The following is a 15352-nucleotide window of genomic DNA, read 5'->3' on the forward strand; positions in this document are numbered from 1 at the left end:
AGCATTATCCCAATGCAAAAATATCCAAATATTTAATGTTTTACAAACGCAGATACCAAAGATAACTCTCTGTCCTGTCACTCGCTCTCTCTCCCTTCCTCTCACCCTGCAGCTTGTGTATTAAGAGACAACCCCAGCACTGGCTTTAGTTCTAGCCTCAGTAATTCCAAAGCATAGATGTATATTTTGGTATATTTCTGAGAAACCTAAATGAAAAACTTCTTGTTTGGTGTATCGCTCTTTTTCTGTCACAGCATGGAACTAATTGTAGAACTGTCTTACACTTGGTAGGTTAAAGATATAGTATTTTTGTATGTTTTGGGTGTGTCAAATTATGTGTGTGATCATATCAGTCAACACGGCCCAAGTGACCATGGTTTAAAAAATATATATAAAAAACAAAATAAGGTAAACCTGTACATATTACTTCTGTTTGTGGATTTTTGAGAAATGCATTCTGTAAAATAAGTTTGGGCTAAACTAAAGGAATGTGTCCACTGTATCGTCCCAGACTGTAGTCTTTCCTCTGAATAATCTCCGTCTTGTCACTCTAGAACTCTGGGAGCCACGCTGTTGTTGTGACGCGCGGTTCTACCGTTCCAGTTTGGACTAGAACACTGCTCACTATTGACACATTCCTCAGATCTGACTACGAAACGCCCCCCTCCAGACATGGCGGGTGGTGGCATATAGAACTGAAAGATTGTGTAGAACATTTTAAAGTATGTGAATCAGGACACATGGTAGATTTGATGCATTTGTCTGCTGTATTTTATTTGTTTATATATATATATAAACAATATTTTACTGTAACTGTACAGTTCTCTTTAGTTGTAAACATCATTAAACCATTTTCCAAGTGTTTTAACATTGGAACGTGTACTGTGTCTTTTATTATGTTCAAAATATCAACATTACCACATACAGCCATAAAGGGCACAGAAAGCAGTCAATAAAGTTAACAAATGACATGATAATACACATAGATAAGATAAGCACACGTTTCTGCTGATTTGTAACATGCAATAACAGAGCAGGGAGTTGAGCTCAGGAGTAGTAAACAGCTGCCTCTGTGCCGAGGGCTGACTGGGTCAGATCAGTTTGGAGGTGGTGGCAGGGCGGAGGGCCGGGTCTGAGTCTGGGTGTTTGCACTGAGAGGCTGGGAGACCTTGGCTTTCTTGTCCTTCTTGCGAGTCTGTGAGAAGAGAGAACCCACAGGAAGAATGTGTAGGTTTATAGCCTTCAGGAGCTTTTCTACAGATTAAGTTGGACAACAACATTTCACTTGTGTTGCCCTAGTTTTGTCATGTAAGTTTGATAGCAGTTTTATGACATGCTGATGACTATCCACAGTATAGGATATGGATATTAGAGATTTCATCTTTCCATCTCTCAAATGTACATAACCTATAGATTTTCAATGTTCTATGTCACAATACCAGTAAATGCAGATATGTAGTTCACATGACTCAGCACAGGGGGCTGAGTCATGTGTTTTGTTCACTACATGTGACTCTTACCCTCCCCTTGGACTCGATCACCTGGTAGGCCTCACTCCCATCATCCTTTATCTGGAGGGCCTAGAAAACAAAACACGTTTTATGGTATTGGTCAATGAATGAGTAAAGCGCCCCTGGAATGGAAGGCTTGCAGAAGTGGATGAACCTGCATTTAGGATCACAGTGTTCTGCAACATCTCAGAATTGGAACACGGTTATAAGCCTGTGGTATATAAGGAGTAGTCCTTACCTGGTATGTGTCGCTACTAGCTTCCTGTCTGCGCTTCTAAGAGGGACAACCACAAACATGAACGCATTAAAAAGACTGTGCTCAGAATTATAACACGGCCTTTCACACGCTAGTCATAATAGCCCTCTCACTCACCCGTCTAGTAGCTGCAGTCTGGTCAGTCCTTAGATCCTCATAGTCGTCAGCAATAGTACCCGTCAGGAGTTCCTTTACAAAAACATACAGTACCAGTCAAACTTTGGACATACCTACTCGTTCAAGGGTTTAATTTATTTTTTATATTTTCTACATTGCAGAATAATAGTGAAGACATCAAAACTATGAAATAACACATGGAATCATGTAGTAACCAAAAAAGTGTTAAACAAATCAAAATATATTTTATATTTGAGATTCTTCAAAGTAGCCACCCTTTGCCTTGATGACAGCTTTGCACACTCTCATTTCAAGAACTTCGAAAGTTTCTCAAGTGCAGTCGCAAAAACCATCAAGCACTGATGAATCTGGCTCTCATGAGGACCGCCACAGGAAAGGAAGACCCAGAGTTACCTCTGCTGCAGAGGATAAGTTCATTAGAGGTACCAGCCTCAGAAATTGCAGGCCAAATAAATGCTTCAGAGTTCAAGTAACAGACACATCAACTGTTCAGAGGAGACTGTGAATCAGGCCTTCATGGTCGAATTGCTGCATTAGAAACCACTACTAAAGGACACCAATAATAATAAGAGATTTGCTTGGGCCAAGAAACACAAGCAATGGACATTAGAATGGTGGAAATCTGTCCTTTGGTCTGATGAGTCCAAATTTGAGATTTTTGGCTCCAACCACCGTGTCTTTGTGAAACGCAGAGTAGGCGAATAGATGATCTCTGCATGTGTGGTTCCCACCGTGAAACATGGAGGTGGTGTGGGGGTGCTTTGCTGGTGACACTGTCAGTGATTTATTTAGAATTCAAGGCACAACAGCGATACGCCATCCCATCTGGTTTGTGCTTAGGGGACTATCATTTGTTTTTCAACAGGATAATGACCAAACACACCACCAGGCTATGTAAGGGCTATTTGACCAAGGAGGAGAGTGATGGAGTGTTGCATCAGATGACCTGGCCTCCACAATCACCCGATCTCTACCCAATTGAGATGGTTTTGGATGAGTTGGGCCGCAGAGTGAAGGAAATCCAGTCAATAAGTGCTCAGCATATGTGGGAACTCCTTCAAGACTGTTGGAAAAGCATTCCAGGTGAATCTGGTTGAGAGAATACTATGGAGAGAGTCTGCAAAGCTGTCATCAAGGCAAAGGGTGGCTACTTTGAAGAATCTAAAATATAAACTATATTTAGATTTGTTTAACACGTTTTTGATTACTACATGATTCCATGTGTTATTTCATAGTTTTGATGTCTTCACTATTATTCTACAAAGTAGAAACAGTAAAAATAAAGAAAAACCCTTGAATGAGAAGGTATGTCCAAACTTTTGACCGGTACTGTACATTCAGAATGTCAGTACCATGTCCATGATGCCACTACACACACACACACACACACACACACACACACACACACACACACACACACACACACACACACACACACACACACACACACACACACACACACACACACACACACACACACACACACACACACACACACACACACACACACACACACAGTATGGGGCATTGTAGCTCACTGCATATGTGGAGTCCTCCACAGGTGCAGTTACAGACTTGCCCCACTGTAGACAGAGAGAAGAGGGGAGGAGCAGAAACAAGGAGTGGATAACACTGTTCTACATCCATTTCTATGTATTCAATTGAACGATAACACGCCTCTGTAACATGTGCACTAACTCATCCTCACTGTATACACTTAAATAACTAGTACCTCATCATTGGTAGACAATGGAAGGCATTACCCACCTGTATTGTGACTCACCTTCACTTTGAAGAATAGAACGGTGGTGATGATGGAGTAGAGAATCAGGACTCCGTCCAGTATGTAGCAGATGACCGGTTCATTCAATGAAGCCTCTACAGGGCACACAGAAGATGAAGAGTCTTTAAAACACAGTCAGGTCACACACACAAGCGCAGAGAAGGGGGAGGTATAATAATACAGTTGAAGTCGGAAGTTTACATACACCTCAGCCAAATACATTTAAACTCAGTTGTTGACAATTCCTGACATTTAATCCTAGTAAAAATTCCCTGTCTTAGGTCAGTTAGAATCACCACTTTATTTTAAGTATGAAATGTATTTAATGTGAAATGTCAGAATAATAGTAGAGCGAATTATTTATTTCAGCTGTTATTCATTTCATCACATTCAAAGTGGGTCAGAAGTTAACATACACTCAATTAGTATTTGGTAGCATTGCCTTTAAATTGTTTAATTTGGGTCAAATGTTTTAGGGTAGCCTTTCACAAGCTTCCCACAATAAGTTGCGTGAATTTTGGCCAATTCCTCCTGGCAGAGCTGGTGTAACTGAGTCAGGTTTGTAGGCCTCCTTGCTAGCACACGCTTTTTCACTTCTGCCCGCAAATTTTCTATAGGACTGAGGTCAGGGCTTTGTGAAGGCCACTCCAATACCTTGACTTTGTTGTCCTTAAGCCATTTTTACACAACTTTGGAAGTATGCTTGGGGTCATTGTCCATTTGGAATACCTCATTTCAACCAAGCTTTAACTTCCTGACTGATGTCTTGAGATGTTGCTTCAATATATCCACATAATTGTCCTCCCTCATGACGCCATCTATTTTGTGAAGTGCACCAGTCCCTCCTGCAGCAAAGCACCCCGACAACATGATGCTGCCACCCCCATGCTTCACGGTTGGGATGGTGTTCTTCGGCTTGCAAGCATCCCCCTTTATCCTCCAAACATAACAATGGTCATTATGGCCAAACAGTTCTATTTTTGTTTCATCAGACCAGAGGACATTTCTCCAAAAAGTATGATCTTTGTCCCCATGTGCAGTTGCAAACCGTGTTCTGGCTTTTTTATGGCGGTTTTGGAGCAGTGGCTTCTTTCTTGATGAGCGGCCTTTCAGGTTTTGTCGATATAGGACATGTTTACAAGCGTGGTAATAAGCGTGGTACCTTCAGGCATTTGTAAATTGCTCCCAAGGATGAACCAGACTTGTGGTCTACAATTGTTTTTCTGATGTCTTGGCTGATTTCTTTTGATTTTCCCATGATGTCAAGCAAAGAGGCACTGAGTTTGAAGGTGGGCCTTGAAATACATCCACAGGTACACCTCCAATTGACTCAAATTGTGTCAATTAGCCTATAATAAGCTTCTAAAGCCATGACATAATTTTCTGGAATTTTCTAAGCTGTTTAAAGGCACAGTCAACATAGTGTATGTAAACCTCTGACCCACTGGAATTGTGATACAGTGAATTATAAGTGAAATAAGCTGTCAGTAAACAATTGTTGGAAAAATGACTTGTCATGCACAAAGTAGATGTCCTAACCGACTTGCCAAAACTATAGTTTGTTAACAAGACATTTGTGGAGTGGTTGACGAACGACTTTTAATGACTTCAACCTAAGCGTATGTTAACTTCTGACTATAAGCAAACTAGCCATTGTGGAATAGATGGAATTAGATTATGATAGTACCGATGAATGAATGTGCTTATTTCATCAGGAATATTTGATGTGTATGAAATTTTTGGGTGAAATTTGCATTAAAAAACAGAATAATTGCCCATAATTCTGCACCGTTGGATAGTTGTTCTTCCAATTTTGATCATCATGATTTAGTGACGGCAAAGAAAATGTTTTGATCAACTGGAATTTTTTAACTTTCTGTTTGTGTGCTTGGACTCAAGATACAGTATAAGTGTATGAGGTTGGATTAATCTTTTGCAGGCAGTACTGTTCTTTTGATGGATGTATTTGCAATTTGCATGGTATAATATAGTTCTGATGAATGTATTTATGTTTTGAGAAGACAACTACATTTTGAAAACATATTTACTGTTTTGCAAAATGCCACAGAATTGTGTGTCTTGTGGACCCTGTTTTTGAAAATCAACATTGTTACAAAAAAAAATGCTTGTACTTGATTGAGAAAAACTGTAAAAAGGTGAATGGATACTTAACTAGAAAGGAGAATGGGGTAGTACTGAGCACAGAGCTGTACCTATATTTACATAGGTGGAAATTGGAGACATTTTACTACAGTACACTAATGTTAGAGAAAGTCTGCATGTAATCGGAAATATAGATAACAGTCTCCCTGTCACTAAAAAGGGGGAGTGCTATATCTCTCTCAATCTTTCTGTGGTTTGCCTCCACACTATGTAGTTCAGTGGTTTCTAGAGAAGCTGTTGCTTGGGCAATTTCTAGCACTTATTAGTGTAAGAAAGGTGTGGGGGGAAATGCCTGAGACCATTTAGCTGGGGCCAGCTGGTGATCATCTACATTTCTACAAGATGTAGGATCTTAATCAGAGACAGTTTGCTACAGCAAGAAAATAATCCAGCAGCAACAGGAAATGTGAATTATTATGTGGGTTATAATAAATACATTTTTTTAGGGGTTGATTAATTTTTCGTTCAGGCAAATCAAGTCTGTTTATTTCCCACTTCTTTAAAACTCAAATACACTACAAGTTTGATTTTCCTTCTTTGCAGGGAAATTCTCAGCAACAAAATAGTGATCAATTAAGATCCTACATCTGTACAGGTGCACGCATGCAGACACACACACACACACACACACACACACACACACACACACACACACACACACACACACACACACACACACACACACACACACACACACACACACACACACACACACACACACACACACACACCTAATTGAGGATATTGACCTGCACACGTGAATGTATGGTATGTTAGAATTACTTTATTGGAAAGATTCACTTTTTGGAGTTTTGATTTTGCATCAAGGACTTTATTTCAAATTCACTATTGAGTCACCCTCTTTATTCAGCAGCAACATTGTCTCTGAATAATCACTCTCTAGTTTTCAGTTATCAAACACCAACAGGTGCTACTCTTTCGCATATGTGTATGTCTGTGACTTTGCCATTCTGGTAATGCGGAAACAAACAAGGCCACGTCTAAGCTTTCATGTTCTTCGCAGACTCTAAAAATAGATGCGTAGAAAGGTAGCCGCTCAATCACAAACATGAACATATAGGTAGGGTACAGAGCACTAAATCTCCTGGAGCCTGCCTCTCTCCTGACCAGGGGGAGGACACTCTCCATACTCAGGATAGAACACCTCTGGGTGGGTAAGGAGGTGAAGGCGGTGAGGGTGGGAGAGGAACGCCATCGAAGGGCTTTGGACAGAGCATATACACAGTAGCACAGGAAACGTACTATCTAGCCACACTAGAAAGCATTAAAGTCCATTTCTAACCAAACAAACAACTTTAATGTATCATTTTCCTAACCTTAGCCCTCACACATAAATTCAGAACCAACAGCTCATATACTTGCTGAACAGTTTTGATGGTATCGCCACTTCTGTGCAGTCTACCATGGCTATTTAGTGACTATCGTAATACATCTAGGTTGGCACTTACCTGCAGAAGAAAAAAACATCAGCATCAGCATGACACCTGTCCTCCATATAATGGTCATCCTCTTTTCTCTATTTCTCTGCAAGGACACGGGTGATGATCCCTCTCTTTTGGTCCTGGGCTGAATGATGGGCGCTAGCTCTAGAGGGCTCTCTCTCTCTCTCTGATCACAGGAAGTGGCTGCACTGACACCAATGTATTTGCTCCCCCTCGCTCTTCTACATTCTCTCCATCTATCTAAAGTTCTTATTTTTACCTCCCTAAGCATATATACTTGTCTTTTTCTGTCTTAGTTCTCGCTGTCTCTTCCTCTCTCTAACCACCACTCTTTCTCTATTTTACACCCTTATCCCTTTCTCTTAGCATTTGTTTTTCCGTAGTGCATGTTCAGCTCCTCAGTATCTCCATTTGTAACAGATTTCAGGCTTTATCAACAGACAGCCTATGAATGTAAAAATCAACTTCATTTCCTAAAGGTACTGTGTGCTTCCTCCTGTCAAATAAAGCAATAATAAACAAGAGGGTAAATATTACTGTGATTATTGGCACGGCTGGATTGTTAAACCTGCAAGAGCCTAAATTTGGTTGCTGTTGTTACAGCCCACAGGGACACATCACAAAAATGTGCAATCTACCCCACCATGGCAAGGTGGCAGCTCCAGTATTGTACACAGCGAGCAAGGATATCAAATTATCAAAACATTTCAAAGCTAAGGTACAGAATAACTTGATCTCTAATGGTGTACCATTGATATCAACAGGTGAGTTTTTATTTTTTTGTGCTTATATAAACTCAGCAAAAAAAAGAAACGGCCCCTTTTCAGGACACTGTCTTTCAAAGATACTTCGTAAAAATCCAAATAACTTCACAGATCTTCATTGTAAAGGGTTTAAACACGGTTTCCCATGCTTGTTCAATGAACCATAAACAATTCATGAGCATGCACCTGTGGAACGGTCGTTAAGATACTAACAGCTTACAGACGGTAGGTCAGTTAGGTCCTCACCAGACATCACCGGCAACAACGTTGCCTATGGGCACGAACCCACCGTTCCCACCGGACCAGGCAGGACTGGCAAAAAGTGCTCTTCACTGGCGAGTTGCGGTTTTGTCTCACCAGGGGTGATGGTCGGATTCGCGTTTATTGTCGAAGGAATGAGTGTTACACCGAACCCTGTACTCTGGAGCGGGATCGATTTGGAGGTGAAGGGTCCGTCATGGTCTGGGGCGGTGTGTCACAGCATCATCGGATGGAGCTTGTTGTCATTGCAGGCAATCTCAACGCTGTGAGTTGCAGGGAAGACATCCTCCTCCCTCACGTGGTACCCTTCCCGCAGGCTCACCCTGACATGACCCTCCAGCATGACAATGCCATCAGCCATACTGTTTGTTTTGTGCGTGAGTTCCTGCAAGACAGGAATGTCAGTGTTCTGCCCTGGCCAGCGAAGAGCCTGGACCTCAATCCCAATGAGCACGTCTGGGACCTGTTGGATCGGAGGGTGAGCGCTAGGGCCATTCCCCCAGAGATGTCTGGGAATTTGCATGTGCCTTGGTGGAAGAGTGGGGTAACATCTCACAGCAAGAACTTGCAAATCTGTTGCAGTCCATGTGGAGGAGATGCACTGCTGTACTTAATGCAGCTGGTGGCCACACCAGATACTGACTTAAACTTTTGATTTTGACTCCCCCTTTGTTCAGGGACACATTATTCCATTTCTGTTAGTCACATGTCTGTGGAACTTGTTCAGTTTATGTCTCAGTTGTTAAATCTTATGTTAATACAAATATTTACATATGTTAAGTTTGCTGCAAATTTACGCAGTTGACAGTGAGAGGATTTCTTTTTTTGCTGAGTTTATGTTGTAGCTTAGACCCTATTTTTTTAAATCTTCGGAAGTTGTAGTTGAGGACTTGGTGGACTGGATATTCTTTAGGGTTAGGTTTTACTTAGCACTGTGTTCTCTTCCAGGTGCTGGTAAGGGCACAGATGACAGACCGGTAGGATTCCAGTTGAGGTTGTTTAATGACGCTGATTCACATAGGCACAGAACAGCGTATTGCTTGACAATTGTGTTTTAACCAAGAGTGTGTACGGTTCTGAAAAGGGGGAAATTAAGTGTCATGCAGGTGAAAGAGGACCCAAAAGCGACTTAACAGAAACAGAGTTTATTTAAATCCAAACAGGGAATAACAAAAATCCTCTAGTCTGTAGAGGGGAATAACTAGAGAAGCGGCCACAGACTGCAGGTCGCTTCGGGTAGGCGCAGGCCGTAGTTGATAGAGCCACCTGCTCACGAACCGACGGGACAGGAACGGATCACAAAGGAATAAATAGGGACTCTAATCAGGGAAAGGATCGGGAACAGGTGTGGGAAGACTAAATGATGATTAGGGGAATAGGAACAGCTGGGAGCAGGAACGGAACGATAGAGAGAAGAGAGAGCGAGAGAGTGAGAGAGGGAGGGGGAGAGAGAGGGATAGAAGGAGGGAAAGAACCAAATAAGACCAGCAGAGGGAAACGAATAGCATGGGGAGCACAGGGACAAGACATGATAATAAATGACAAACATGACAGTACCCCCCACTCACCGAGCGCCTCCTGGCGCACTCGAGGAGGAATCCTGGCGGCAACGGAGGAAATCATCGATGAGTGAACGGTCCAGCACGTCCCGAGACGGAACCCAACTCCTCTCCTCAGGACCGTAACCCTCCCAATCCACTAGGTATTGGTGACCCCGTCCCCGAGAACGCATGTCCATGATCTTATGTACCTTGTAAATAGGTGCGCTCTCGACAAGGACGGGAGGGGGAGGGAAGACGAACGGGGGTGCGAAGAAAGGGCTTAACACAGGAGACATGGAAGACAGGATGGACGCGACGAAGATGTCGCGGAAGAAGCAGTCGCACAGCGACAGGATTGACGACCTGGGAGACACGGAACGGACCAATGAACCGCGGAGTCAACTTACGAGAAGCTGTCGTAAGAGGAAGGTTGCGAGTGGAAAGCCACACTCTCTGGCCGCAACAATACCTTGGACTCTTAATCCTGCGTTTATTGGCGGCTCTCACCGTCTGTGCCCTGTAACGGCAAAGTGCAGACCTCACCCTCCTCCAGGTGCGCTCACAACGTTGGACAAACGCTTGAGCGGAGGGAACGCTGGACTCGGCAAGCTGGGATGAGAACAGAGGAGGCTGGTAACCCAGACTACTCTGAAACGGAGATAACCCGGTAGCAGACGAAGGAAGCGAATTGTGAGCGTATTCTGCCCAGGGGAGCTGTTCTGCCCAAGACGCAGGGTTTCTGAAAGAAAGGCTGCGTAGTATGCGACCAATCGTCTGATTGGCCCTCTCTGCTTGACCGTTAGACTGGGGATGAAACCCGGAAGAGAGACTGACGGACGCACCAATCAAACGACAGAACTCCCTCCAAAACTGTGACGTGAATTGCGGGCCTCTGTCTGAAACGGCGTCTAACGGAGGCCATGAATTCTGAATATATTCTCAATAATGATTTGTGCCGTCTCCTTAGCGGAAGGAAGTTTAGCGAGGGGAATGAAATGTGCCGCCTTAGAGAACCTATCGACAACCGTCAGAATCACAGTCTTCCCCGCAGACAAAGGCAGACCGGTAATGAAGTCTAAGGCAATGTGAGACCATGTTCGAGAAGGAATGGGGAGCGGTCTGAGACGACCGGCAGGAGGAGAGTTACCCGACTTAGTCTGCGCGCAGTCCGAACAAGCAGCCACGAAACGGCGCGTGTCACGCTCCTGAGTCGGCCACCAAAAGCGCTGGCGAATAGACGCAAGAGTGCCTCGAACACCGGGATGACCAGCTAACTTGGCAGAGTGAGCCCACTGAAGAACAGCCAGACGAGTGGAAACAGGAACGAAAAGGAGGTTACTAGGACAAGCGCGCGCGTACGCAGTGTGCGTGAGTGCTTGCTTAACCTGTCTTTCAATTCCCCAGACTGTTAACCCGACAACACGCCCATAAGGAAGAATCCCCTCGGGATCAGTAGAAGCCACAGAAGAACTAAACAGACGGGATAAGGCATCAGGCTTGGTGTTCTTGCTACCCGGACGGTAAGAAATCACAAACTCGAAACGAGCGAAAAACAACGCCCAACGAGCTTGACGGGCATTAAGTCGTTTGGCAGAACGGATGTACTCAAGGTTCTTATGGTCTGTCCAAACGACAAAAGAACGGTCGCCCCTCCAACCACTGTCGCCATTCGCCTAGGGCTAAGCGGATGGCGAGCAGTTCACGGTTACCCACATCATAGTTGCGCTCAGATGGCGACAGGCGATGAGAAAAATAAGCGCAAGGATGAACCTTATCGTCAGACTGGAAGCGCTGGGATAGAATGGCTCCCACGCCTACCTCTGAAGCGCCAACCTCGACAATGAATTGTCTAGTGACGTCAGGAGTAACGAGGATAGGAGCGGACGTAAAACGTTCTTTTAGAAGATCAAAAGCTCCCTGGGCGGAACCGGACCACTTAAAACACGTCTTGACAGAAGTAAGAGCTGTGAGAGGGGCAGCAACTTGACCGAAATTACGAATGAAACGCCGATAGAAATTAGCGAAACCTAAAAGCGCTGCAACTCGACACGTGACCTTGGAACGGGCCAATCACTGACAGCTTGGACCTTAGCGGAATCCATCTGAATGCCTTCAGCGGAAATAACGGAACCGAGAAAAGTAACGGAGGAGACATGAAAAGAGCACTTCTCAGCCTTTACGTAGAGACAATTCTCTAAAAGGCGCTGTAGAACACGTCGAACGTGCTGAACATGAATCTCGAGTGACGGAGAAAAAATCAGGATATCGTCAAGATAGACAAAAACAAAAATGTTCAGCATGTCTCTCAGAACATCATTAACTAATGCCTGAAAAACAGCTGGCGCATTGGCGAGACCGAACGGCAGAACCCGGTACTCAAAATGCCCTAACGGAGTGTTAAACGCCGTTTTCCACTCGTCCCCTCTCTGATGCGCACGAGATGGTAAGCGTTACGAAGGTCCAACTTAGTAAAGCACCTGGCTCCCTGCAGAATCTCGAAGGCTGATGACATAAGGGGAAGCGGATAACGATTCTTAACCGTTATGTCATTCAGCCCTCGATAATCCACGCAGGGCGCAGAGTACCGTCCTTCTTCTTAACAAAAGAACCCCGCCCCGGCCGGAGAAGAAGAAGGCACTATGGTACCGGCGTCAAGAGACACAGACAAATAATCCTCGAGAGCCTTACGTTCGGGAGCCGACAGAGAGTATAGTCTACCTCGAGGAGGAGTGGTCCCCCGAAGGAGATCAATACTACAATCATACGACCGGTGAGGAGGAAGGGAGTTGGCTCGGGACCGACTGAAGACCGTGCGCAGATCATGATATTCCTCCGGCACTCCTGTCAAATCGCCAGGTTCCTCCTGAGAAGTAGGGACAGAAGAAACGGGAGGGATGGCAGACATTAAACACTTCACATGACAAGAAACGTTCCAGGATAGGATAGAATTACTAGACCAATTAATAGAAGGATTATGACATACTAGCCAGGGATGACCCAAAACAACAGGTGTAAACGGTGAACGGAAAATCAAAAAAGAAATAGTCTCACTGTGGTTACCAGATACTGTGAGGGTTAAAGGTAGTGTCTCAAATCTGATACTGGGAAGATGACTACCATCTAAGGCGAACATGGGCGTAGGCTTATCTAACTCTCTGAAAGGAATGTCATGTTTCCGAACCCATGCTTCGTCCATGAAACAACCCTCAGCCCCAGAGTCTATCAAGGCACTACATGTAGCACCCGAACCGGTCCAGCGTAGGTGGACCGACAAAGTAGTACAGGACCTTGATGGAGAGACTTGAGTAGTTGCGCTCACCTGTAGCCCTCCGCTTACAGATGAGCTCTGGCTTTTACTGGACATGAATTAACAAAATGTCCAGCAACTCCGCAATAGAGGCACAGGCGGTTGGTGATCCTCCGTTCCCTCTCCTTATTCGAGATGCGAATCCCTCCCAGCTGCATGGGCTCAGTCTCAAAGCCAGAGGAGGGAGATGGTTGCGATGCGGAGCAGGGAAACACCGTGATGCGAGCTCTCTTCCACGAGCCCGGTGACGAAGATCTACCCGTCGTTCTATGCGGATGGCGAGAGCAATCAAAGAGTCCACATCTGAAGGAACCTCCCGGGAGAGAATCTCATCCTTAACCACTGCGTGGAGTCCCTCCAGAAAACGAGCGAGCAGCGCCGGCTCGTTCCACTCACTAGAGGCAGCAAGAGTGCGAAACTCAATGGAATAATCCGTTATGGACCGTTCACCTTGGCATAAGGAAGCCAGGGCCCTAGAAGCCTCCCCACCAAAAACTGAACGGTCAAAAACCCGAATCATCTCCTCTTTAAAGTTCTGGAATTTGTTAGAGCAATCAGCCCTTGCCTCCCAGATAGCTGTGCCCCATTCTCGAGCCCGGCCAGTAAGGAGTGAAATGACGTAAGCAACCCGAGCTCTCTCTCTAGAGTATGTGTTGGGTTGGAGAGAGAACACAATCTCACACTGCGTGAGAAAGGAGCGGCACTCAGTGGGCTGCCCGGAGTAGCAAGGTGGGTTATTAACCCTAGGTTCTGGAGGCTCGGCAGGCCAGGAAGTAACAGGTGGCACGAGACGTAGACTCTGGAACTGTCCAGAGAGGTCGGAAACCTGAGCGGCCAGGTTCTCCACGGCATGGCGAGCAGCAGACAATTCCTGCTCGTGTCTGCCGAGCATGGCTCCTTGGATCTCGACGGCAGTGTAACGAGCGTCTGAAGTCGCTGGGTCCATTCCTTGGTCGGTTCCTTCTGTCATGCAGGTGAAAGAGGACCCAAAAGCGACTTAACAGAAACAGAGTTTATTTAAATCCAAACAGGGAATAACAAAAATCCTCTAGTCTGTAGAGGGGAATAACTAGAGAAGCGGCCACAGACTGCAGGTCGCTTCGGGTAGGCGCAGGCCGTAGTTGATAGAGCCACCTGCTCACACGCAGCATCTGATGAAGGCAAAAAACACGACAGGACAGGGCGAAACACAATCACAGCATGGTGAATACAAAACAAGGAACCGACGGGACAGGAACGGATCACAAAGGAATAAATAGGGACTCTAATCAGGGGAAAGGATCGGGAACAGGTGTGGGAAGACTAAATGATGATTAGGGGAATAGGAACAGCTGGGAGCAGGAACGGAACGATAGAGAGAAGAGAGAGCGAGAGAGTGAGAGGGAGGGGGAGAGAGAGGGATAGAAGGAGGGAAAGAACCAAATAAGACCAGCAGAGGGAAACGAATAGCATGGGGAGCACAGGGACAAGACATGATAATAAATGACAAACATGACATTAAGTACAATAGTAAATGGCAGGTATAGGCTTACTACAACCTCCAATTACATTACATATTGTAGCAATATTATTTATAGCTTATCTGCTGCACATGCCAATACAACCTAATGACATGGCTGTGACTTCACAAATGAATGATCCGAGGTGTGCAACTACAGTACACAGTACTACTGAGCAGCACCATCTTTACACAACTGCATGAACTTGAATGTATAATGCATCCACAAGGCTCAATGCTAACAAAATACCCACATAATCTATACAGTATACATCCATATAACCACTGGGCATAAAACTCGACACTGAAATGCTAAATGTCTGAAATGAGATGACAGAAACAACAGGGTTAGAAAGTTTACAGTTACTAGCTCGCGGTAAAAACGCGATTTAGCATAACAAAGGAGTGCGTCCACAACACATGATTGTAAGAAATATGAAATCACATTTCTGAAGGACGCACACTGGCCTTGGCTAAAACAAAGAACACGAACTAAAGGTAATCACAGGAGATGGCTGGAACTTATCGCGACACCCAGCCTCATTTAAATAATATTTTTTTCTCAACTGACTTGCACAGTGAAATATATAAAAAATAAATATATGCATATACTGTACCTTATACCATCTATTGCACCTTGACTATGCCGCTCGGCCATCGCTCATCC

The 15352-nt window shown here is 44.7% G+C and overlaps 1 protein-coding gene across 1 annotated transcript; it reads right to left on the reverse strand.

The window, feature by feature from the left end:
- Positions 1-744: 744 nt before the first annotated feature.
- Positions 745-8046, reverse strand: LOC124044227 (T-cell surface glycoprotein CD3 zeta chain-like). The gene is made up of 7 exons (XM_046363816.1): positions 7321-8046; positions 3689-3783; positions 3444-3488; positions 1885-1956; positions 1750-1785; positions 1521-1580; positions 745-1195 (listed from the first exon to the last, which is right to left on the reverse strand). The coding sequence occupies exons 1-7, from the start codon at positions 7583-7585 to the stop codon at positions 1097-1099; spliced, it is 672 nt and encodes a 223-aa protein (XP_046219772.1). The 5' UTR covers positions 7586-8046; the 3' UTR covers positions 745-1096.
- Between the last annotated feature and the right edge of the window lie 7306 nt (positions 8047-15352).

The sequence above is a fragment of the Oncorhynchus gorbuscha genome, linkage group LG01 (genome assembly GCF_021184085.1).
Source record: "Oncorhynchus gorbuscha isolate QuinsamMale2020 ecotype Even-year linkage group LG01, OgorEven_v1.0, whole genome shotgun sequence".
Classification (NCBI taxonomy): Eukaryota; Metazoa; Chordata; class Actinopteri; order Salmoniformes; family Salmonidae; genus Oncorhynchus; species Oncorhynchus gorbuscha.